Consider the following 26,472-nt stretch of genomic DNA (forward strand, 5'->3'; position numbering starts at 1 on the left):
TTTAACTTCCCTCTGTCTACCCTCCTCATAATATTCACAGCCTCTTTGCTTTTCTTCCATCTCTGCTGGAATTTTTTGGTACACTCACCTACTTGCTATTTTTCTGTCAATTTTGCTCTGAAATCTTGTAATTTGAATCCTTGTCCTTACCTTCTCTTTCACCTTCTTTGGCCTGGATCATTTTTGGCTTGAATGGACTTGCATGTAGAACAGGTAATTGTTGACTGTCTTGGGGTTATTTCATTAAACTCATCCCAGTTCTTGAAGAACTAATGGGGAAATGTTGCAAATGTTGTCAGTTTACCTAAAAACCAAGGTATTGCTACTTGATTATGAAGAGACTCAGTTCTGCTGAGTGGTGATTATCAGTCCAAGCATAAGGCCTGATAATGTACAGACCAAATATCTCGTGAGTCTATTTTTGTGGGACACCAGTTGGTGTACCAAAATACCCTGGCAGTCCTGTCTTCCATTAATTGCTCAGGAATTCTCACTATCCACCATGTATTTCCTTGAGTCCATATCATTATCTGAGATGTTTGATGAAACTGTTTCATAACAGATGCCTCCTGTAGGTCAGTGATAAGTGAGAGAACCCAAACTTGTAAAACCTCAGGTCCCTTGGTGTCTCTCTGCTCATTTGAGGGTGCACATCATCGATGCCAGTTTGCACTAATACAGACCTTTTGCAGTCAGTATTCATGGAATAATGTTTTGTTATGGCTCATAAATAGCTTTGACAACCAGGCTTGTAGTCTTGGTTCACTTCCAAGTTGTAAGATGTTCACAGCACAGATATCATTGGTGAGAATGGACAAGTGTTGGTCCCAGGTTAAGGAACCATAGCCCAAAGGAGGCTTTTCCTTGAAACTTTGACTGCTGTGGCTCTGGATTGAGCTGTATGAAAATGAAGAGAAATTAAATTAAATTAAACTATTGCTTGCACTGTTGCCTGCTATGGAAATAGGCAAAAGGTTCAACTGAAACTTCATAAAGTGTAAAAGTATAATTTTGAAAAATATGGTTTAATAAATTCTTTTTATTGTCAATTTCTAGCTCTTCACCCATGTATTATTCTATTGAGGTATCACATATGTGAGTAAAGGCAGAATTTTTATTAATATATCTAAAATATATCTATATCACAAAATTTGGGCAGTTTATATGACTAAGAATACATCTGTTAAGGAGTACCCTATGTTGTTTGTGATGCTGCCCCATCTGCACTCAAGGCACTCAAATGAGATGTTAGATCTGCACTGAGTTTATGATACCCACCCCAGTAAATGATGTTTGTTGAATATCTCTGAAATGATGGGGGAGTGTTATAAGCAGTGGAGGCATTTGTGGATCCAGGATCACTGTGGAACTTCCCAGGAGACTCCCACTTGGTGAGAATTTGCTCAGTTTGAGTCAGGGCAAATTTATGGCCAGGGAAATAATACTCAATTTTGTGACAGATTAGCTGAAGAGGCAGTGATTATCAGGAAATTGGTGGATTATGTCCTGTATTGCATTTCTAATCATGCAATTTGAATGTGCTGGAAATGGTATGGTAATGTTGTGCTTTTGCTTTCTGAGTGTTTTCACTCAGGAAAGTCAGCTTGAGTTTGTCCCACTGTATTTATTGCTGTGTGAATAATTGTACTGGTTAGATTTTACATATTTGGAACACAGTGCCTAACTGCTGCCCTGCCTGTGTAATTATTAAGTCTAGAGAATAGGTTGGGAAAACAGCTTTGAGAAAAGCACCTCTTATAAATGAATGATTACTGACTTGGCAAAGCATTCATAATATTGACAGCCAGTTAGGAAATTAAATCAATGCAACAGGATAGTGATTATTTTTCTCAAGAAGTGTTTGTTTAAGAAAAAGAGGGCAAACATTTGTACTTCTTGGAATGTTAAGACCAATATTCTGCTGTGAAAGATAACCTGTAGACATGTAGTTGTTCTGTATTTCAGGACTGTAAGTTGGGAAAGCTCTGAGCTGGGTGTTGTTAGACCTTCTCTTGAAGTCAGCTTCTCAAAGAAAACAAAAGGTTTTCAGGTTCAAATTTGCCAGTTTTGTTGGAATGACACTGGAAAGGTAACTTCTTCCATAATAAAATCTTCAGTGATTTGTGAGGGCTGCCTGTAGCAGAGTTCTGTGCACCGCTGCCCCCTTTGTGCAGGCAGCTCTTGATGCAGTACTTGGTTGTATTTAATGTGATTTGGTGAGTGGCAGCAAAGTTAGGGCTGTTTGGGGTTTGGAAGATTTTTTTTTTGTCACAAGGAGATTTTGCTTAAGTAGAAAAAGAATTGTGCTAGGTTTACTTAGTAACCAGAAGATCTGAAAATTGAAGAAGAGTTAAGAAATTATTTTGCTGTTAGGTCAAAGGGAAAGTTGAAATTTTACAACTTAATTGAAAGAGGAAATCTCAGAGGTGGAGTGAATGCAGAATTCTCAGATGATGGGACATTTGAAGGAAGTTCTTAAAATTAATGTGTTACTATCAGTCTCTCTTCCCCATTTTGGACTTACTTTGGTTTTAATATGTGTTTTTATTTTTTGTATTTAATGTGGTGTTTACTTTTGCCATCATACAAGAAGATGATGCCAATTCTCTATGCAAATGTCATCTTCAAGCTAATGAATACCAGTAATGTATATACTGGAAGCAATACTTATTCTGAGAGCATTTTGATTTTAATGATTCATAAACGTTCTGATAGTGCATATGTGGGTGAAGGGTAGCATGTGTGATCATCCTCTAGTTCTGCTTAATACTTCATATGTAATCTGCATATTTGTCTTGTTTCATTCTGATTTTTACTGCCCTGTGTCTACAGTCCCATGGCTTTTCCTCACAGTTGTCATCATGCTTTGAGCAGCTCAATCCCTTCCTACACCTTCACTTCTCCCCAGCATTTTATCCTGCATTGCAGAATGAGGGGCAGGAGGGGACTGATCCAGGTTCTCCCCCTTCCTGGTTGTTCACTTGCCAGGGAAAGGAGAGCCAGAGCTCACTTCCCTGGATGCCATTTCTCTGGTGCATAGTTTGTTTCCTATAATCCAAAATGAGTTACTTGTAAATGACTTTAATTAAAACATGAATGTGGTATAAATGTTAATATGCTTTTATGGATGTTAGAGACTTGCACTAAAAGTGTGCCATCAGATTGTTATGTCTTTAGTTGATAAAAGGATGCAGAAGGCAGAGGCTGATGAGAAGGGATGGGCTGGTTGGATTAGGATTATTTTGGGAAAAGGCTATTAAGAGAGAAACAGAATTGCTTTAGCCATTTTAATATTTCAGCCCTTGCAGTAAAAAGTGTTGGTCCATGTCTAAAAAAATATTATAGCACTTTCTGTCAGTTCTTCTGATAACTTTATAAAACCTTGACTTTAAAGCTCTGATCCTGTCTTGATAATCAGCATTCAGATGTACTAGTACATGCTTTCACTAAGCCGATTTCCTTTGAGTCTGTGAATACTCACTGTATTTCAAAAGCTCTGAACAGTTTTAAATGGCTGAAGAGAAAACTGACAAGCCTGAAAATTAAATTGTAGCAAAGACCTGTAAATGAGGAGAGTTCTCACAGTCACCCAAACAGAACTTTATCTTGCTTTAAATTTTGGTTTTAATAAATGTATACTCCTCTGTGTATTTGACATAAATCACACATGCCACTTAATAGTGTCACTTTAATTTTATTTTGTAGGTTATTAAAGTGTAATGTGTATTTACACAGATTTATTAGAGCGGTTGCTCAATTTTCTGTTCTTTTATGTGAAAATAGATACAATGGTAATATTGCAGGTTATTAAATTTTGGGACCTAAATGTGTGGCTGTGTATTAGCATGGGAATAAAATTCATTGAAAGCTCTGAGTATCTACTGGGAAGAAAAGGGTTTGCTGTCTTTCCCCAGCCAGCTTTGAACATCTGTAAGGAACTGTGTGTTTCATTCCAAGCTGCTGCATTAAGGAGCTCAGGAGTTGTGCTGTGGGGTCTGCAGGTATGTGCCCCAAATACCAGAAAAAGAATCCCCCACCCCAGAATCTCAAACCAGCTGATGCCGTGGTCTGTGTGGGAAGGCTGGGAACACGGAATACTCATTTTATTTATTTCTACCACCCTTTTCTTGTCTTAGGACCCCCTAATTTTTCAAGTATATTTACTCTCACATACTTCCCATGTTTCCAAGTACAAAAAAGCTCTGGCATTACATGTTACCCTCTTCCCAAGGCACCCCAAATTTCCAGGAACATTGAGAAAAATTACTGAGTGAAACTTCTTAGAATTGTATTCCCTAGTGTGAGTGTCAACTTGCTTAGTAAAGAAAAGCAGATATGACCAGAACAATTGGTTTGTGGGGTTATATCCTGTGGGGCTTTGAGGTTTTTTTGTTTGTTTGGAGGTTTTTTGGTTGGCTGTGGTTTGGTTTTTCTTAGCTTCTCCTATGGTTCATATGGCATGATGATGTAGTCAGACTGGCACGAATTTCATGAAGGGTTTTAGAGTGGTTTTTCTTGAGAAGAATGTAATTATATTTTCTGTTTTGTTCCCACACCTCCAGATAGTTAACTGGAGAAAGAAAAAGAAAACAAACTTTTATGACTTATTTTAATGCTTTGGTAATTTTAAAATTTTCATTTAATATGAACCCTGCTTAAAATGACTGTAATCTTGAGTCATATATATGAGTCTGGTTTTAACTTGTGCTGAATTGTAACCTAATGGATTCCACTTGATTTCAGCCTGTTTTTCTTCAACTATAATGTCCTTGTTGGTCAAAATAAACACATAAAAGTCATGTAGAACAGTGCAACCAAAACCCCATTATGGTCATGTAGCAACATAGATCTTATTGATATCTTTTAAATATTTTCAAGGTCTGTGGTGGATTATAGGTGTAATAAAGAAGAGTGTAAGTTTTAAACATCAGGCTTTTGAAAAGTAACCAATTGCACTTTTTTCTTTTTTTCAGCCTGTGTATACGGCTGTCTTTGGAAGAAATATTTCATCATTTAACTGTTGCCTGCTTGTTTATAACAGTGAATTCTGAAGTCCATTTATCTCTCCGTCATTTGAAGGCAGGTAGTCAGGAGAGCAGTCACAGAGCTCTGCTTCCCCAGGCCCTTTGTGTCCTGTAACCTTAGAAAGGTCGTGGATAGAAATGATCTTTTTTTGTTGTGGGTGAAGGCTAATGAGTTTCTCTGTCTCCTTGGCTCATCTTAGGTTTCAGCTTTGCCTCCTCTGAGGTGTTTGAATGTGTGAGAGAGACCTGGCCAGTGGAATGGCTTCAGGGTTCCTGGTTTTGGGCCCTTCAGTATTCCAGGGGTGTTTGTGGGGGATTCTTCTCCCATGTAGATTGCCTGTTGAATCCTGTCACTACTTCAGTGCTGTAAACAAAAACAGGTTGAACAAACTGTTGCATCTTTGCTTGTACTGCAAACCATGTTTATTCTTTATAGTGTTTAAGCACTGGTTTTAATTAAGTTGAAGCTCTGTGTTTAAGCAAAATAGATTTGTGGTACTTAAGCCTTAAAACTACTTTTAAAAGTACCATACAATTACTAACACCTCCCAGCATTTGCCAGGTATTCCTTACTATGACTTATTCTTGTGTCAGCAATGAGAAGCTTAATCTTAGATTGGCCTTTTAGAAGTCCAGGTTTTAAGAAATAAACATAAATTCTTTACTATTAAAGCTTTTTTTAAGTGTGATCAGGAAGGTTAACCAATGGATTTTGGTGCTGAGGCAGGTATTGGTGCCTTAAATGAAACCAGGTAGTTCAAAGACCTTCAGAGTGAAAATGTGGATTTCATCTCTGCAACTTTCTGCTATTGCTGTCCTCTTGTGTACATGAACATTGGATAAATGGGAAGGGAAGTGCTCCCTAGTGTGAGGACAGACCTTCAGAGTGAAAACGTGGATTTCATCTCTGCAACTTTCTGCTATTGCTGTCCTCTTGTGTACATGAACATTGGATAAATGAAGCTGCCTCTGTATTCTTTTGATGCATTTGGTAAAGTAACCAAGAACTAAGAAGTTGACATTCCTTTTATTATTGTATTAAATCTTTTCATTTGCTGTGAATTAAGAAACAGCAAAAGTAGTGAGTTCTGCTTACTTTATTGGTCAAACACTGTTTATTGTGAAAATGTTCCTATTGATGCATGTTATGTGTTCACAGTACAGCAAAAAGATCCTCACTGTATTTAAATGAAATTGATTTTGCTATGTGAAGTGTCAATGTGGGGATAATTATTGAAACTCAAAACTTGTTTGTGGAATTATGGTCTTGCTGTGTATTCATATATATGTATTCATGTATATTCATACAGGGTTAAAAGTGACGTGGTGTTTTTAGAAATACAAATTAATCAAGCTTGATGTGTTTGACAGTTCTTTCATCCTTCTTTGGAGTTGAGTTAATGATGGTAAATGCCAGCCTCCAGTCAAAGTAGTTCTTTATTGTAAAATAAAGTTTTGGGTGCTGGTGTGTTTCCATTCTCTACTTCAGCCTGGACTTTCTTGGTGAACTTTATTTTCCTTATAGCAGTTGATGATTAAATTCCTTCTACAATACGTTCAAGATCTCAAACACACCATAGCAATACAGTTCCTGTAAGTGGTTCATTTGTTAATCTGAGCTCTGTTTTACAAGAATTGTATGAATGCTGCTTTCCTTTGAAATTGATCTTCAAAAAGAAATCCTGTTTTGTATAATAAGATGCCAGACTCACAAAGATTTCCTTTCTTGTTTCATAGACGTTCCATCTTCAGAGCAGCCTGAACTGTTCCTAAAGAAACTTCAACAGTGCTGTGTCATTTTTGACTTCATGGACACGCTTTCAGACCTTAAAATGAAAGAATACAAGCGCTCCACTCTTAATGAACTGGTGGACTACATTACAATAAGCAGAGGCTGTTTGACAGAGCAGACTTACCCTGAAGTAGTTAGAATGGTGAGTTCTTTCTTTCTCATGGTCTCTTTTTAAATCCACTTGCACTTCCAGTTACACATTGTGGGTGAAATTGAACCCTGGAGTAGGTGGAATAAATGATGCCTTTGGCTTGGATTTGCTAATAGACATTGCTTGGGGATAATTCTCCAAAGACAAAAATATTAATTTTTTATATATTTGTAATGAAAGTCAAGTATAGAGTATGGTTATTATAGTGTCATAAGTGTATGAAAGGAAACCTGGATTGTTTCTTGATAAAGAAAGCCAGCAGCCATTAAATCAGAGTCCCTCATGTTTCCTTCAATCTATCTTCCCTCTCCTCCCAGTATAAATAATGCAATAATTTTTGCAAGTTTTTATCTTTCTTTGAACTGTCTCCAAGTTCTTGGGTGTCTGCTTTAGGTAGAGATACCTTTAAGTATGCATGGATAATATTTTTAAAATAATAAATGCTAAAAAATGTTGTAGAGGGTTGTTGTTACAATTTCCTGGTTGGGTTATGTGGATTCATTGCAGGTGCTGTTAGAGTGAGCAAGGCTGCTCAACTATAAAGCCATACCTTGTATATATAAATTGTTAAATAATAGTGTTTTCATTGTAAAAATGGAAACAGTACCAGATGCTGTATGGTGAAGAATGTTCATTGCAACTGGCAAAATCAATCACTGCTTAAAATGTTTGTTCTGTGCTACTGAACAAACCCTTATAACCTGTTCTCTAAATGAGAAAGCAATTAATTAAATATAGATTTGATCTTGACAGTTTCCTAACAGTATTATGTGATTGTGGAATCCACTGGCTATGTGCTGCAAGAAGAAAAACATGAATAGTTTTTGCATTGCATTGTGTGTGCTCCTCACTTCTTTTTGACACACAGATACATGCTGTGTTGCTTGTCTGTAACACTTAAAAATAGCTGTAAATTGTGACAGAGCCATCAAGCAGTTAATCTTGAAGGAAAAAACCAGAATTAAGGGTTTATGAAAAAAATCTTAATATGGCTTCTTTGTGTGTATGCATTGCCAGAAGGCCTATAATTATGAGATCAGATTCTTTCCCTTCTCCCTCACCCTCTCCTGCCCCTTTCTGCACTGGACCAGTCTTGTGAATGAACTGCTTGCTGAGTTATTTCTTCAGAATGTGAACTCCTGCACCATTCAAATACCAGGCAGAATACAGAATAGTTTATTTTTTTTTCTCAATTTTTCTGCTGGTGCTGCACTGTAGTATCTAAATGGTTTGCAAATGTTAGTTTAATTTAATGTGTGCCCCTTGTGATGAACCAAATATATCACACCTGTTGCCTAGAAAGGATGTTAATGCACAGATAATTTCAGTAAAATGGGGGTCTTTTTCTGTGTGTAGCAAATGCCTCCAAACTCATCCCCTCAGAGAATTTGGTCATTTTTTTAGCATTTCTGTTACTGAGGTTCTGTTCTTGGGTTGACGCTGGTTATAGTTGTTTACTGCAGCAGCATCTCTTGAATAAAAACTCTGCAAGTTAGTGTTGGCCCTTAGCTTGGGCCCCAGAAAGCAAGAAGCATTTGATTTGTAATTGTTTATAAGGTTCAATTTGAATAATAAATAATAGTCTATGAAACAATGTGACCTTGAAGAGTAAAGTAAAACCCCTTTGGTATCATGTCCTACTGTCCCTGCAGTCACTTGTATTGATTCACACAACAGTTTTTAACTTAAGGAAATGATGTATTGCCTAAAGAGTTTGAAAAGCATGGTTTTGTATAATTTCCTTAAATATAGTGTGTATCTATGATATGGAGGAATTATTGGAAATAAAGATACAGCCTGAATATTTCCAGTGGATTTCAGACATTTACTAATGGTGCTTTAAAAATTCCAGTTTCACCTTAGATCCTTTTTGATAGAAATCTGTTCTCTCATCCTTTCCTTTCATTGCATCGTGCCCTTCTTCATTCTGCTTTCTCCTACTTTGCATTTGTGGTGCTGAGCCCAGGCTGTTTCCTCTTCAGTGCTAGGATACTGGAGCAGGGAAGGACTGTGAATATTCTCGTGTCCTGTGTCTGGCTACCCAGTTGCCCCTGACTGCCTGAACCTGATTTTTTTTCAAGTAAAAAGATGCCTAAATATTTAAGGAAGTGAACATGATTTTTTCCTAAAGTATTTCCTGAGAAATTTTTAGTAAATGTAATTGTAAATTGTAATTTAGATTTTGGATGAAACTCTAGCCTGCAACAGCCACCTGAGCTTTGGTGGAGGTGTAAGCAGTTGACAGCTGGACTCCCCTGATTGTGCCTGTCACAGCCAGTGGTGTTTTGGGTGCTTGTGCTGCTGTGAAACCACTTTGGTGGTTGTATTCCATGGGAGCAGGATGCAGTGCTGTGATGCTGAATTTGTGTGAGTGAACCCATAGCAGATCCATGAATGGTTCCTGCCCATGGTCCCAATGAGTGCTGTTGTAGTGTTTCTGCTAAACCACATCACCAGGGCTTTTGAGGCTTGCAGGTATTTTGTTTTTTGTAGATGGACTGTCTGGTAAAAATGCTGTTTTTACCTGCTGGTCTTTGCCTATGGAAGCAAGACTTCATCACTTTGAGAACAGTTACACAGGCCCTACAGGGAAAGGTAGTTCTTATAATATGATATAGAATAAGTTTTCAGCCCATGCTGCCTGGTGAAGAGATGGCATTAATCACTTTGTACTGAAGCACTGTTTTTTTGGTATAACTTATTCTTTGCAGTAAGTACATGTTTTTGTTTCAGGCACTTTTGTGCCCATAGTCATACACTGAGACAGACTTAAATGTGCAGAGTTGACTTCAGGAGTGCAGCCACCCCCTTCATGTGCTTTTGGGGATTTCCACCAGTCTCCAGCTGGGTTCACAAGGGAGCTGTCATGTTGACAGTCTCAGACCTGTCATGATAGTGAAGAAAACAGCAGTATCTATGTCCTGACCAAATTAGCATCCCCCCTGCCTGCCTGCCACAATTGTCATGGGAGTGTTTTCATTGAAAGACCAGGATCTTAAAAGTGATCAAAACGGAGCCCAGTTTTTCTGTGTCCCTTTCAAAGATCTCTGCCTTCTTATGTTTAGTGTTTATGAATCTGAGAATTAATATTTCTTGCTTTTCTCTTTGGGCTACTGTGATTTGGAGGTGAAGAGGAAAAAAGTTCTTTTGTGAGTTTTAACATCATCCAGGAGCAGGAAAAAAAAAGTGTACCAGTCTAAAACTGGTATTTTTAAAGTTACTAATATTCATAGAGAAGGATTAATAGCTCAAGTGTTTTCTATTCTAAATAATCTAAAATGTTTGCAAAAGTAATTTCTGTGGAAGAGACTTCTTTTGTTTTAAGGTTTTGTAATGTATGTGTATGTTAATGATCTCTGTTAGTGACACAAAAGGTGTTCAGCTCTAGATATACTAGGCTAGGGGAAGGTTGCCAGTAGAATTCTTCAGAAGAGCTAAGATTTTTAATTGCTTCTAAAATATAAGGGTTTGAAAAAGTCATTTGTAGCAGCCAGATAACTTATACATGTTTTTCATGCCAACCATCTAAAATTTATGCCATTAAAAGCTTTATCCATGCTTGTAACATCACATGTTTTCATTTTCTTCTCTTGAGCATGTGATATGATGTTGTATATAGCTAAATGTGAAACCACTTGGCTGTTTGTCAACCTGTGTGCAAATCTGCTTCCTTAAACCACTCTCTATAGCTCGATACAGTGTCTGGCATATTATTTGTTATTCAAAAAATAAAATAAAACAGAATCTCGTAATGACCAGCAAAGCAAGTTGCGGAGGACTCATCCATGTCATCAATATCAGTTGGTGGGGAGAACAATTGGGAATTGTGGTAATGGCCATGAGCTGAACAGATTTATTCAGGAGGGGATTGCTCAGTGTGCTTCCCCTGCAGTTTGATGTGTTGTTCAGAAGGGCAGATGACATTCTTTAGAATTAGGCAAGTCTTAGGAAAAATGGCCATGCCAATTAAGCCACGCTCTGCTAAGAAGGAAATGCCAGTAATAGGACTTTATGAGCCAATAATTGGACACTTAATCTAAAATTTATTCCTGTCTGAGCAAAATGTGGAGGCTTAAACTAATGATACTGATTTTTGCTGGTAGATTAAGCAGTGGTAGTTGAAGGAAATAAATGTTTGTTTTTTATCTGTGGTATCCTGAAGAGTGTATGTGGTAGAGCTGTTTGTGTTTTATGGATGTTAAGACATAGATGGAGGAAACGGATCTATTTAATTTAAAAAATGGATGAAAAAATTGACAAGCTGTTAAAGTGAGAAGTCTGGGTGAATCTCTTTGTTGGTGAGCAGCCTTTCAGCTCTCCTACTTGCTTCTTTAGAAATTGTAGACCCTGGCCCTGACGTTTACACATCAGTGTGTGTTTGCCAGCCCACAGGAGATGGCTAATGAAACCCTCTTCAGATACATCTTTTAGAATGCAGTAGTGATACTTTGTTCTCTTTTCTAAGTGCTGAAATGCCTCTGGCTTCCCATTGTCATCTTTATCTTTTCTGTAATGGCAAATTGAGTAAAATAAGACAGTAATTTCTGTACAGCCCAAGTGAAACATCATAGGAGATGTCATGTGGTGTAGAAGCTGTGTTAAGCAACACAGGGAAAGAAACTTGGTTAAATCAATACCCAAATAAACACAAAAAATGCATTTTAAAGGTCAGATTCTGGTTTGGGTTTGTTTTTGTTTTTTCTCTCTCTCTCTTCTTTCTACTGACATAAATCTAAAGACTTGCATTCGTTTTTACTGCAGGTTTGTCTCAACAGATGTGAGGGCAGAGTCTGCTCAGGAGTTTGTTTGTGACAGACCCGTTAAACATAAAGAGTATCTTGCTAAGCCATGATTTTTTTAGTATGTTGAGGAACCTATTTTTAGGAAGTGTTCTAGCTGTTAGACTTCATAGGCATTATGGTTTTTATATTTTCTATAGCTTTGGCTGTGTCTTGTGACTAAGTATGACATCTTCAGAGTTTCTGTATTAAAATGATTTTGGATAGAGATTTTTCTGCAGGCCCACCTATATTCAGTCTTACCTTTTTGATTTAACAAAAAACACGTGTATGTTCCTGTTGCTTCTTGCATTAGATTTCAAAATATAATACTGAATGTCATTTTGCGTTTAAGGGAAATTAGTGAAACTAATATATATATACTCTCACACCCCCCAAATGTTTTTTGATTAAAAATTGTCATGTAGGTGCAGCCACAATGGAACAAACATGCTATTGTTAAAAAGAAAAAAAAGCATAATGATCACATAATATTTTAAATTCTGTTCTTTCTTTAATGTGAGGGTTATCAATTCTGTAGAGGCAAGAAAAGAATCTAACTTTGATTTCTTTTATGCATTATTTCAAAATACTTTTGTTAGATGTTTTTGTTATTCACATTCTTTATACACCTAGCTTGTATTAAATGCACAATGTGTATTAAAAGAAGAGGCTCTGATGTTTTGTGCCCTTCTCAAAAAACCGGCTGGAGGCAGCTCCTCTTGCAGCAGTTGTCCCTAATAATTTTCCTGGACAGTCTGTAATTACATTTACCCGTATCCGTTATTGCTGCGGTTGGTTACATGGGCCTTGCATCTGTCAGGCTTTATCTGCATAACAGTGCAGTGACTAGGTCTGAAGCAAAGAAATATACTGGAAAAACACTTTCTTGTTCAAAAAGCAGTTGAGATTTATTTATTTAACTAATTACTTAAAGCACCTTTACATCCCCACACCCTCTTTTGGCTGTGTCATCCTCTTAAGTACCTTTAAAGCATTTTGTCTACAGACAAGCACCGTGTTAATCTGCTTCCGAGGGATTGTTTTCCCGAGTTTTGAATTGTATGTTTTGTTCTTTAGTTTGGAGTGCAGGACAGCCTGAGTTTTGTAATGCTGTCTAGAGTTCAAGTTCATTTATTGGCAGGCTTTCACTTGATCTCCTGCCTGCTCTAGAGGTGAGGGGCTCTTTCTGCTGGTACTGTGCTTGAATTTGGCCAAGATACTTAGCTACTGCTATGATTTTTCAGACTGTATTATAGAATTACCTTGGCACACATTAAATAAATAATTCTTCTATTGAATCATCTGAAAACTTAGTTACAGGGAGATAGTGAGGAATGGGGTTACTGGTATGGTACCCAGATATAGTTTGGGTCTGGGTGACCTAGAGTGGAATTGCAGAGCTCCAGTTCCCAGCAGGGTTGTACCCAGGGCTGCTGCCTGGGCTGGAGGCTGAGCTAACGCTTCTAATTCAGATCCAGAGTGTCATAATCCACCTTGGTTCTTGTTAGAGTGAACAAGATTAATGCATGGGAGTGTGGTTTTAAACTGGAGAGGGAGAGCAAATGGTAATGGTTTGAATTTGGAAAGGGACAGGGACTGATTACATGTTAGGATGGAATTCTTCACTATTAGGTTGGTGAGCCACTGGCCCAGGTTGCCCAGAGAAGCTGTGGCTGCCTCATCCCTGGAATTGTTTAAGGCCAGGTTGGATGAGGCTTGGAGCAATCTGGTCTAGTGAAAAAGTGTCTCTGCCTGTGGGAGGGCAGATTGGAACTAGATGACCTCTAAGGTCCCTTCCAGACCAAACCATTCTGTGGTTCTAGGATAGGTTTCAGGGTTTGTAAATTGGGTTTCTTTTGGGCAAATCATCCCCTGCAGGAGTATGGCTGCTGCTTTTTTCAGTGCAAGATATCACTAGAAAGCAGCTTCTTCCTCTAAAAACATGGTGTGGACATTGCACCTGAGCTCCAGCTGTTTTGTCCTACAGTCACTCCTGTTGTAGTTCTGCCAAGAGAAACATTGCCCAAGGATCTCAGGTTTGCTGCTTCCTCATCTGTATGGATGGAAGCTGCTACCACCACTGAGGTGGGTGATGGTAAGCTAACAAGTTTAGGAGCCCTGATCCAGAGCTAAATTCTTCCAGGTTATTGATTGAATTTTTAGAAGACTTAAAGGTCAAGGGAAATGAGAAGAACTGTTTTCCCCCCAGCCTGTGATCTGGATTGTTGACTGTTCACAGTCCAGTGTAGTTCATTTTGATGCAGCCAAGTCAAAAGTAATGCTTCTGGGCAAAAGAAGGCACGTAATATTAAGCCCTGAAAGACTGTATTCAGGCAAGCAGTGGTGCAGAAAAGAACCTGAGCATTGTGGATTGCTTATCATGAGTATCTTAATATGAATTTCTGGTACGCTGCTCTGTTCAAAGAAGTGAATGTCGATAAATTAATATGACAACATGCAGGAAAAAAGAGGGAGATGGTCTGCCTTTTATATACCCCAGTGCACTTGTGCACAGGTGGGAGGTCAAAGGAAGGAAGTAAAAATAATCACAGGATTAAAAACAAACAGAGAAACCAACAACTGCCTGGGTTTAGGAGCTTTGTTTTTCCATTTAACGACACAGAGGTTGAGAGTTGTCATGTCTATATAAAAATACCTATCTATAGATAGACACATACTGCATATGCAAATATGTATACAGGTGTAAAAGAGATCTGGTGGTTTAACAAGAACCAACAGGGTATCAGGCAGATTCAACCTTGAGATCACAAACAGTGCTGTAGCTAAATTAGTAGTGAAACTTTAGGAAAAGAGAGCTGGTGGAACAGTTTATAATCTTTTAAGATAAAATTAGATACTACATTTTGTAAGATGTTCTTTAGTCAAACTTCTGGGAACAATTCAGCGGTTTTGTAGAGAGATTATAGCTGAGTGACTGCAGTAGTTGCTTCAGGCTCTAGAATATGTAAATCCGTAAATGACATTAAAAAAACTCCACTTATGCAGATACTTTTCAGAAGGACAAGTCCAGTGGCTTTTCCAGGGGCCAGTGTTGTCTCCAGGTTAGCATGGCTTCATGTTATGACTTAATTACATTTTATTGCTTCTCTATGTTATTATTATGCACAGCAGTTTAAACATTGTGAGCAGAGATACTGGGTTTCAGTTTTATATGTACATGGGGTTTATTTGGATGATTCCACATATTTTTAATTGAAGAACAGGTGTTCCCTGTAAGCTAAATGGGTATCCACTTACCCTGGTTTTATATAGAGAATACATTAAACTTTGCTGTGTGTGTTTGTTTTCATTTCAGCTTTCATTCAGGAAGACTATTACTGATAAAAATCTTTGTTTCAAACAGCACAGAATAGAAGTGCTCAGCTGCAATTCAATTTGTGAAGTGTTTCTGTTACAGCATTGTCACTTTTATAGCGCTCCAGTGAGGGGCAAAGAGAGGACTTCTCAAAACATGAATTTTGACTTCAGACTTGAGCCTCTTACTACCTTCTTTACTAAAAGTTAATTCAAATATAAATGTGGTGATAAAGATTTCTTGAATCTTGATGCTTTTACCTGTCTATTCCTAATTTTGTGGTTGTGCATTGCCAGGTACCAGCCATCAGATCTGTTCAGAAATTGCAGCTCACTCTCTGGGGGGTTACAGAGCAGCCTTCCCTCTCTTGTTTGTTTTTAACAAATTGACATTGACTTGTAATTGCCCCGGAGAGTTTTGTCTTGTATCTGGTTGGAGTTAGGTGTTAGATCAGAGCTGAAGAACAAATTCTTTATGAAGAGGGCAAGTGAAGCACTGGCACAGGTTGCCCAGAGAAGTTGTGATTGCCCTATCCCTGGAAGTGTTCAAAGCCAGGCTGGGTTTGGAGCAGCCTGGTATAGTGGGTGGCATCCCTGCCCGTGGCAGGGTGTTGGAATGAGATGACCTTAAAGGTCCCTTCCAACCCAAACCACTCCATGATTCTGTGACTTGTGCCTGACTGACACAGAGCTCAGAGGTTTCTGTGCATCTCCAGTCTGGAAATGTCATTTCAGCATTTCCACTTAGCTCTGGGATGTTTTTGATTCTGTGCCAAGGGGTAGATTTAAGTGCTTGTTAAGTTGGTTTCTGGCACTTGGGTGTTCATATTCTGTGTGGTGGAGAAGCTGTGGTGGACTTTGTACAAACCCAGTGTGGTGCTTCTGAAAGGTACAGCCATGGAGAAGCGGGTGCAGGTGTTTTTGAGGGCAGAGAGGGGACATCTGTCTTGATACAGCTTTCTAGAATATTGGAGTTCTGGTTTTGCCTCCAAAAGGATCATCTGGGCTTGGAGGTGTTCCTAATCAGTGGCAGACGGAAGTCAGTATTGATCCATAGTCATTTGTGTTGGCTTTGGGACAGGCATCACTGGGGAGTGTGTGTGCAGGCTGGCAGGGATGTCCTCTGGCTTGATGGTCCAAGAAAGGTCAGGAGAGAAATGGTTCAGCTATCCAGCTGAAGGAGTTTTGGCATGCTGCTTGGGCCCAGGGATAAATTCTAAATAGCTGCCTTATGCCTATCTGAGAAAAAGTCTTTGCAGATCTGATGTAGTGCATTCCTGTGTTATGTGGTGGCTGTCAGGGTCTCCAATGTACAGCTGGGCAGTTCATGCATGGAAGGACTTGTTGCCTTCAGTTCTCCCTTAGAGGCTTATAAACATTAACCACCCAGAGGCTACTGATTTAGATAAGCATGCTATAAATTGACACTGCATGTAAATGAGCTGTTGTGCTGTGTTGTGGTGATGAATGTAACTGTAATGGCACACATTATCTCCTGAAGTTATGGTAACCTGGGGAAATCACTTAAAGATAACCTGTTCTGTCTGTTCTCCTCAGGAGAATATCTGCATTTTGGCTCCACATAGCTTATCTTTACTCCTAATGCAAACCAGAAAATTAAAGAGAGCAAACTGCATGCTTGGACCATATTCTAGTTTGAATTGCATTTACTCCTGTATGTTAATTTTCTTATGCAAAAAAACCTGCTTTTGAGCTGCCTTGACACTGGCATTTTTTAATAGGCACTCTCCAGAGATCATACTAATTTTGTCCCAAGCTCAAGATCCAGGTGTCTGTGCTGGAACTTAGCTAATTGTTGCTGAACCTCTCATACTTCTGTCATGCTAGTAAGGCCCTGGCACTAACTGCTTGAGGCTTGGTTTGACTTGAGTCTTAGAGGAATTTGTCTTTGTTTAGGTCTTCATTCTGAAAGTATGTACTTTCCCTTGCAGGTTTTGCTTGTGCCATAATTCAGTATTTGTTCCAGTTTCTAAACAAAACAGCTGATGAGTGATCTGTAGGTACAAGTTTTAATAATACATGTATAGTTAAATTTGCAGAAAATTTTCTTTCTTGTTTCAAATGAAGTTTAAACCGGAAATGGGGGAAAAAAGCTATCTTTGGTTTTCTTAGTTTCTTATTTTGATCCAAATCCTGAGAGAGCTGGAATTTTTGACTGTGAAGCATTAACAAAAAAATGCTTGACTAAGTATTTTAGAATCCCAAATGTTTGGATACAATGTACATTTCCCACTTCTTACTTAAAAATCTTTTCTGCTGTCTGCCCTCTTTTGTGTTGTACCATAGAAACTCTGTCTTGCTAATTGTGATCACTCTCCTCCTCTCCCTGCATTTTCATATCAGGGATAGTAGAAGGAGGAGCTCAGGAATCCTTGAGGAAAGACAAACTGTAACATGTGTGTATTCCTGGTATAGTTATTTGACCTCTCATGAGATTAGAAATGTCTGTTCATGAAGGGGCTCTTGAGAAAAGTGAATGAGTTGGTGAAGAGGCTGGAGAAAGGAGGAAAAGATCTTCTCGTGATGAATGCTGGCAGTCACTCTGCTGTGGGCTCAGGGCAGGAGGAGCTCGGTACCCATCAGCACAGGCTGCAGGAAGGGCTGAGTCTCCAGGCTGAAAGCAGTGCTGAGCTTTCCAGAGTGGGGCTCCTGCAGAGCCTGCAGGACTGGAACTGCAGTGGCACACACCCTCTTGTGGCAGGAAGGGACAAGTCCCAGCACAAACCAGCGTGGCCTCTCGTTTTCTGTGCTCACTGGTTTGCCTTGCTCACTCTTCTGTGTTCAGTCAACATCCCTCACTGGGTGCACCACGTGTGCTTTCCTGCACTTGCCTCTTTCATCTTTGTTTCTGCAGTGCCTGAATCTGTTCTGTTCGTCTTGCAAATTCTAAAACTTCACCCTATTTAAACCTGGTTTTATCAGTATTTGGATTGTATTTAAATTGTGGACTTTAAAGTGCCTTTTCTCACTAAGTCACCAACATACTGAAAATACTCCTTACACACTAAAACATTTACAGGAGCAAAAAAGCTGGAAAAATAAACAAGGATGCTGAAGAACATACTAGTTTTGTGTCTTAAATAGCTTAGTGCCGGGGTCGGCTGTCACTCGTCTCTGCCCCAGCACGGGAAAAGGTGGTTCTGAACTACTATGAAGGGGTCATGTATAGATTAGGGGATAACATGCTGCTTTTCCCAGCTGTTTGATTAACCAGCTTAAGGATGGGTCAAATGCGCAGGAGCAGAGCAAGGAAGGCACATCATCACCTTCCAAGTGCAGAGGGGCCCTACAGCATGTTTGCAGTTATCAGATTTGCTGCATAATAAGTGGTACGCTCCATTCAGCACTCTAATTAACCCAGGAAAGCTCTCTGGCTCAGTCTTTGCTGATAGCATGAACCTCACAAAGCCAGGCAGTCTCACCAAAGTACCTCTAAATAAGATTAAGCAAAGCGAGCCAGCCATGAAATAAAATGTAGGCTAAGTGTCGAGCAAATACTATTATTTGCTTTCATTTAGTACCAAGTTCTGTACTTGGCATGAGGTGTCCAAGCATTTAATGTGTGAGTAGCACTGGCAGCTCCTAACAAGTACTGACAGATGAGACCTTAATCATTAATGTTTCTCTGTCCAGACAAAAATAATCAAATGCTATATGACAACACTTACAAAGATGAGTTGATGGTATTTCCTACAACTCTTTAGCAGTCCTGGCTCCCACTGATGCCCATCAGGACTGGGAATTACGTGTTGGTGGGCTCCTCTGGAACATGGTGGCAGACTGGGTAATGCTGGGGTATCAGAGGAAAGGAGAAAAGCCAAGGCTGGGGACAGGTTTGCCAAGTGACAGGTTCCTTAGCCCTGTGCTGTTGCTAAAGAACCTTTTCAGACAGCAGGAAAAAGAAACAGTGTTCAAGTGATGAAGGATGGAGCAGGTACAGACATAGGGAGTCCTGAAATCTGTTACCTGTTTGCAGAATGGATTTCATCCTCCTTTCTTTGCCTTTTCAGGTATCTTGCAATATCTTCAGAACTCTCCCACCTAGTGACAGCAATGAATTTGATCCAGAAGAGGATGAGCCCACCTTGGAGGCATCGTGGCCGCACTTACAGGTTTTTATTTACCTCAGAAGAAATTCTTGTCATTGCTTGGTGTATCTAATAATTTTCTTGGCCTTTTTTTTAAACCTGTGAATCAGAACTAGTCTGTGAGACACTAACATTTATTAATACTGTTTATGATTCTAGCAAAGTACCTGCAGAGAAGGGAGAGAACTTTGTGATGTTTGCAAAATGTTAAAGCTTTCTTTCAAAATTATATTGATGGTGTCCCTTATATTCCTGTTGTCCTTCACTGATTTAAAAATTGGCTTTCCCAACTGCTTTGATGCACAAGTATTTTTCAACAACTGCAGCAAGAGCATTGTGAGGATGACACTGCTGGCAGTTTTGCTTTATTGAGAGTGGTTAATATTCATAGGAAGGTGCACAGGTGTTGGCAGCTGATCAGAAAAATGAATGTGAAGCTGCATCCCTATCTAAGTCCTCCTTCCCCTCCTCGAGTCAAGGTTTGCTCCCAGGTGTTTGGAGCAGGATTCAAGCTCACTGAGTAGCATCCCTTCCTCTGAATTTCAGTTGTCTAAACAAGGGATTTTGAGACCCCCCATGTGGAATAACACTGCATCCAGGTCTGGAGTTATTAGCACAATAAAATTGTAGACCTGTTGGAATGGGTCCAGAGAGGAGGGTGCAAAGATGATCAGAGGGCTGGAGCACCTGTCCTGTGAGCACAGGCTGAGAGAGCAGGGGTTGTTCATCCTGGAGGAGAGAAGGCCCCAGGGAAATCTCATTGCAACCTTCCCATACTTGAAAGGGAGCTTGTGAAAAACCAAGGGAGAGAGTGGCTTTTTACATGGTCAGATAGTGGTAGGACAAGGAGAGATTCAGATTACACTTTAATAAGAAGCTCTTGACTTGTGAGGGCCTGGCACAGAGGTTGCCCAGAGAAGCTGTGGCTGCCCCATCTCTGGCAGTGTTGAAGGCCAGGTTGGATGAGCAGCCTGGTCTTGGGAAAGGTGTCCTGCCTATGGCAGAGGGTGTGAAATGAGGTGATTTTTAAAGTCCTTTCCACCCCAAACCATTCCATCATTCTGTGATTTTGAATGAACGTAAACTAAACTGGAGAAAACATCATTGATACTAATGCAGTAGATTCTTTTATAGAAAATATAGATGAAGATCCTGTGTGTGTTAGTCAGGATCATGACTCACACCACTGGTAAATTTACAGGAAGTTTGCTTGAGTAACAGTTTGTGGAGCTTGGGGAGTTTTTGTGAGCAAAGAAGCAGAGTTGATCTCAGCCTGAAATGAGGATTTTATTTTACAGTTGCATGCACAATCCTGTGAGCGGTTTTTTTCACTCTTTTGTGCTCTCTGATTCAGAATCTGTTGAAATGTAGGTTCATCCCTCATTTATATTTAAATTTCACAAAAAAAATAAGAATCTTCAAAACTTCAAGGCAGCTCTGAGGAGCTGTGCCTGCCTGGAAACAGCACATTCAGTGACACTGGTGCTGTAGTTCAAAATGTCATTACTTGCATGGAAATTATGGAATTTCTTATCCAGTGGATGACTTAGCATTGTCAAGAAGAAATTCACCAAAGTATTTGTGAAAAGTCAATGGAATTGATTTCCTGATGATTTAATGTTGGTGTTGTGTAAGCTGTCACTTTTCCCACAGCTTACTTCTAAACCTCTCTCCTTCTTTTTGATTTCCTATTGCTTCCTTTGAGAAGTCAGAGAACACTGTTACAAAGTACCAGCAGCAGTTTTGCAGCATATTTCTGTCATGGAAAAGTTTAAAATTATTTTAAAATGTAATTTTTAAGCTTCCTTTCTCCTTTCAGTATCAATATTCATACTCACTAAAGACAAAAAGGAAAAAGTTTTCAATGGCTGCTCTTTATGAAAAGGTTCTGCAAAGAGAATGGCTGGCTGGTAGCTCATTATCAGTGACAGATCAGAGCTGCTGTCTTATGAGGCCACAGCGGTCTCTGTTTCACTTCACTTCCTTGTTCCCTGGTTTTTATACTCTTCTTTTTCTCCACTAAATGAAAAGTCTTGCTGTCCCAATGAAGAGTTTAGGTAGAGATGGAATTGCATGAAAATAAGCAGATTTTCTCCAGCCCTGAGGCTAATCTTTACAGTAAGTTAGGAACTTCTGAATAAATCCTGGTTTGTATTCTCCTTCTGTGTTTCAAGTTGTACTAGAACACTACTCTAAGCAGTTTCTAATTTAATTTAAATATTTCCAACTGTTTCACCAACCCCTTCAGAATTGTAATGTCTGTATTTGATGTGACTTCAGCAGTTCAGAGGGCAGTTTAAATGTGCTTCCCAATTACTCTGGGAAGCTTTACAAGATGATAACAAGCATTACAAGATGGCAGTGCCTGTTCTTGGTGATGAAATGTCTTTGACTGGAGTTAAATAAGCAGAGGCAGCTTAAAAATCTCATGTAATTAATTTTAACTAAAAGGTGGCAATTTGATAAAGGAGAAAAATGTTTTCCATTTTTTTAACCCTTTGTACTGGGGAAAAATAAGCAGTTAATCTTCTAACAAAATAATTTAGGGAAATACTAAAAATATAAAGAGCAATCAAGTTATAAACTAAACCCATGTTTTGGTTATTCTTTTCTTTTGCAGCTTGTATATGAGTTTTTCATTCGATTTTTGGAAAGCCAAGAATTTCAGCCCAGCATTGCCAAAAAGTACATAGATCAGAAATTTGTATTGCAGGTAAGCTGGTGTGTTTTCTTTAAGGCTTAGTGCTGCTTTTGGGGGAAAAAAAAAATCCTTTAAAAAGATTTAGTTTAGAATTTGAAAGTGTAACTTCATTTGCAACAGAAAAAGGCAAAACCAGCATCTACAATGAAGGTTTTCAATCTATGGAGGTAGTGGGAAAAGGTGTGTGTGTTTATATGTCAGTCTCTGTTACTATAGATACATAAAATAGATGGTTTGGATCCAGTTTCAATACCTCAGTCAAAATATTTGACTTACTCGTTTTGAGACAGAGTTGAAACAGTAACTGTTGAAAAATTAAAAGTTTGCTACCAGGTAGTCTCAAAATGCAGTTCTCTCTAGAGAAAGAGACTACTTGAACACCAGTTTTAATGTGTCTTAGTATTGTTTATACATTTGTTTTCTGGAATAAGCCAAGACAGTCCACAGATAGCTTTTTTGTCTTCAGATTTTAGAACAGGCCTGTCTTGGGTTTTATTTTCCCTTTTAGTGAGTTTTTGTGTAACTGCAAAGTCAAAAAGAACCTTGTGGCTGATGCTGTCTTTAGCTTGCTTTTGAAATCAGGGGACTTTAGAATGATTCCTATTTAGTTAGAAAATGGAGTTTCCTTGCAGGCTGACACTTGAATGAAAAAGCAACTAAAGTTGTCTGGAGAAAGGTCTTCAGAAATGCTGAGTTTCTCGTGCCTCTTATCACTCCTGGAGCTTTTATTTTTCCCCTGTTTTGCTGAGGCAATAAAAGTTGTGCTTTTATTGTTCATCTATGTTGTTTGGTTGAAGAATACCTGAAAAATGTAGTGAACAGAGCAATTTCTGTCCTTAGATTCAAAGTTTCAAAGAAGGGAAATCAGTTTCCTTCTCAGTATCACAAGACCTTTTTCATCCTACAAAAGCAATAGGATATACTTGAGTTTTTATTTTATCCATCTCCTAAACACAGGAGCATTTTTCATCTGGATCAAACCTCTGGTGGTTTCCTTTTTGTTCATCTCAGTACTGATTTGAGAAGGAGGTGCACCAATGTGTTCATCCAGTACCTGCTGGAGATAAAAGAATATGCATGACAAATCACTCCTGACAGGTTTTTCCAGGCTGGTTTTAGTTTGATTAGATAGAGCAGGATTGTATTAGGATGAATGCATGTGCTCTCCTCCGAAATCTGGTAAAAATAATTCTTAGATGCTCCTGTTCTCTGCTGCTGAACTTGGTCATGACTGGCAACATCCCACTCAACCTTTTTAAGACATTCAGAACTGTCAGTTTGGCCCAGGAGAATGGTCTAAACCAAGGATTTATTATTGTTTTTTTAATCTTGGTAGTTTTCATTAATTCTACTAAATGGAAGAATGTTATCTACTGAAAGAGGGGAATATGAGATTTAAAAACCTACACATCAGAAAACATGATATGACAATTAGGAGGTCAAAGGAGTTGTAAGGATTCCTATGTTCTTGCCATGGGGTTTGGTGAGGCACATTTTTATATTGCTGTGCACAGTGTGTCAATTTAAAATTCACATTTTTCTATAAAAAGTTATATTCAGACATATATGTATACATATACCCACACAAGTAAGTAGTTATATTTCCATGTGTGTAAATACTTTGTGGTGAACTGTAGGAACTGGAGTGTTCTTCCACTTCCTATTGTGTTTGTTGTGTGTCAGGGGTAACTCCTGAGTATCTGCAGCTGAGGTCCCTTACACAGGAAAGCAATTTGAGACTCAAGAACATTCAGTATTTTTGTGTCTCGTGACAGTGACAACACAAATGGGACATTTGGAGTATTTGGAATCAGCTTTTTCTCAAAATTAATTTTTAAGTTTCTTTTTTTAAAATTTTAATGAAGTGTTTCTTGGCAGTGAGGATGCCTGTATGAAAAAAAAAAACAAACATAAAGAAGCTGTTTTAATGGACTTTTCAAAAACTTTTTGCTTGTTTACTTGCTTTTTGCCTTTTTTTTTTTAAGTATAGCTGTGTTTCTGGCTTTCAACTGTATGTTTTAATAAAATACTGTATTTACCAGTGTAGCTGTTCATTTCTAAAGCCTGCTTATGTACAGTTTGAACTGGTTGGCAGTGGTTGCTAAGAGACATACTATTCAAATATATCCACAAGTCTCTGTGTTATGTAGGTTGCTATTTTGGAAAATTAATTTCCCTTTTCTGTGTGTGTTTAGAATAGTCAAAATATATTATGGAAGCCTTGTAGCTTATTCATAAAAATAAGACTTTATTGCTGAAACCTGAAAGCAAATTGGACATAGCAAAATAATAGTCTTATTATTAGTTGGTTTTTTTGGGTTTTTTTTATTTTATTTTAATGAGAGACTTAGTCTTAGTTTAGCAGTGTTTCCAGAGAGAATCTGCAAAAGAGAACTGGAAATATAAATACTTTTCAATCCAGTAAGAAAACAAAAAACGTAAGTGCTTCCAGCTGTTTGCTGTCTTAGGCTGAAATGTGCTATTTGGGGAAGGATGAGGTGACTATTTATTTATTGAAATCTAGAACTAATTGAGCAGAGCAGTGTGTTGATAACGTCTGGAGGGCAGCTGACAAACCTCATACTTCCCTCGTGAAATCCCCACCACAGATTCTTACAGCAAGGAAAATACAGTGAGGTCTCATGGCAAGCTGCAGAAATGTTCCAAACAATGAGGAAGAATGTGTGCATCAGTCCTAGACCTGCATGTTAGAAAGCAAAATCCCAGACAGCCTAACAGCTTTTAATCATTTTTTTCATGTCTTTCTTCACCTCCTCAAAGTTGTGTAGCAGTTTAACAGAGATCATGTATAGCATGCATACACTGACATATCTACTTGTAATAGGTATTTATAATTTATCTGTTTGTGAATCTAAGATAATTTTGTTTTCTGTCACTCCTGTAATGATTTTCTGACAGTGTCTTACCCATTTGTAAGACCTGTTTGACAAACTGTCTTTATTTCTCTTGCAAGACAGGTACTGGTTCACAGTTACTTTTTTCATGCAAGACAGATACTGGTTGCCTATGATTACTAAAAATTAGAATTCCCTGGATTCTGTACAGTTGTGGCAGGTGGTTGTGCTTTTTGCTTTAAAGTTTACCTCTGAATTTATTCCAAACATCCACCAGAATACTCAATGTCATGGTGTCATTAAAAAAATGAAGAAGGTGGTTAAGGGAAAGCTCAGACTGTTGTGGCAGAGGATTCAAGGGGAATAAAACAAAGATCTGCAGGTGATATTCCTGCTGCTCATTTCATGCAGCTTCAGGTGCCAGTGTTTGGGATATGTTCTGTACAATACCAGACACTAAAACACCTTCTCTCTTCACTGAGTCTCACATAACCATTTTGCTGTGTATTTAAGAGCTACTTAGTAAATGTGGGTTCTTTGTTATTGTAGTTTTTTATTATTCATTGTTTTGTTTTGGTTTTTTAATTGGTATTGATAATGAAATCACCATTTTGTTCAAAGTGAAGGATTAATTCCCTCTGGTGCTTTTGATTTTTGACAATTGGTGGAGGTCCTGTAGCCGCAGACCCAGTGCTGTCATGTGTAAGAGCCTGAATGAGAGATGCAGGACTCCAGGTGGCTCTTCCAAAACACAGTTTATCACATGCAAGATGTTGCAGCAGTCCAGGGTCATGGGTGACAGAGCCTAAACAAATTGTCTAACCAAGATGATTCATCTGTTGTAATTTGGTTAGCTAAATCTCTTAAGTTTTGCAGCTGTTTATGAATAGAAGCAGAATGATCAGACAAATTCATACAACACAATCCTTCAAAATCTTCACAACCATGTCCATGTGCTAGTAAAAGAAAGTCAATAGCAGCTCTGTTTTGTAAAGTGGCATGTCTGACTGCCTCCTCATCTGTCAGCAAATCACTAATTATTGTAGAGGTGGCATTCACTTCTTTACTGAGCCAACACCCTAATTTGTTTAACTGTTTCAATGCAATTGCAGAACTTAACTGAGGTAAAAAAATGCTTGTAACAATTGAATTTCCAGAGTTCCAAGGGTGAAACTCACTATCACAGTTGCTCTCATAATGATCTTATTTTTCTATTTTTCTTTTTCATTGCTTTTTTGATACTGGGAGCAATTACTGTAAGTGGACCCAGAGCACAAGGGCCGCCGTCTAGTTCTGAGGGAATACCCTGCCAAGCCCTGTCTCCACATATGAGCCAAATTCCTTTAGGAAATCGAATTGGAAGTTTGTTAAAACGATCTGCATAAGATTCATCATATAGAAGAAGCTTAGTTTGATTACACCAAGAAGTCATATTGTTATAAACTGGGTGATAAGGAGTACAGTTTCTGACAGACAGTTTTCTCTGGGTGATCCTGTGTAAATCACTTTTGTGTGCCTGTCTCTCGGCTTCCACTCGCAGGGTCACTGGCTGGTGTGGAAATGTCCACAGGCTTTGAGGGGTGGTACAGTTCCACCTGGTTTTTGTTGGAATCCACTTGAGTCCTGTATTTGTAGAAACACACGCAAACCCCTTGCCCCGTGTAATAAGATCAAATGGTCCCTCTATTTTTCCTGATTCTAGATTTTTAATTAAAACTGGAGGAGGGTGTTCTTTCAGTTTTGC

General features: G+C 38.7%; 1 protein-coding gene across 2 annotated transcripts in view; it reads left to right on the forward strand.

Moving 5' to 3' along the window:
- The window catches only part of PPP2R5E (protein phosphatase 2 regulatory subunit B'epsilon), a 77,164-nt gene that overhangs the window by 34,592 nt on the left and 16,100 nt on the right, over positions 1-26,472 (forward strand). For both annotated transcript variants that reach the window (XM_039732998.1, XM_039732999.1), the window contains exons 3-5: positions 6,762-6,958; positions 19,095-19,196; positions 21,793-21,885. In XM_039732998.1, coding sequence (XP_039588932.1) covers positions 6,762-6,958; positions 19,095-19,196; positions 21,793-21,885 — 392 coding nt within the window. The remainder of the gene's footprint in view (positions 1-6,761; positions 6,959-19,094; positions 19,197-21,792; positions 21,886-26,472) is intronic.

The sequence above is a fragment of the Passer montanus genome, unplaced genomic scaffold, assembly GCF_014805655.1.
Source record: "Passer montanus isolate IOZ18808 unplaced genomic scaffold, ASM1480565v1 scaffold82, whole genome shotgun sequence".
NCBI lineage: Eukaryota > Metazoa > Chordata > Aves > Passeriformes > Passeridae > Passer > Passer montanus.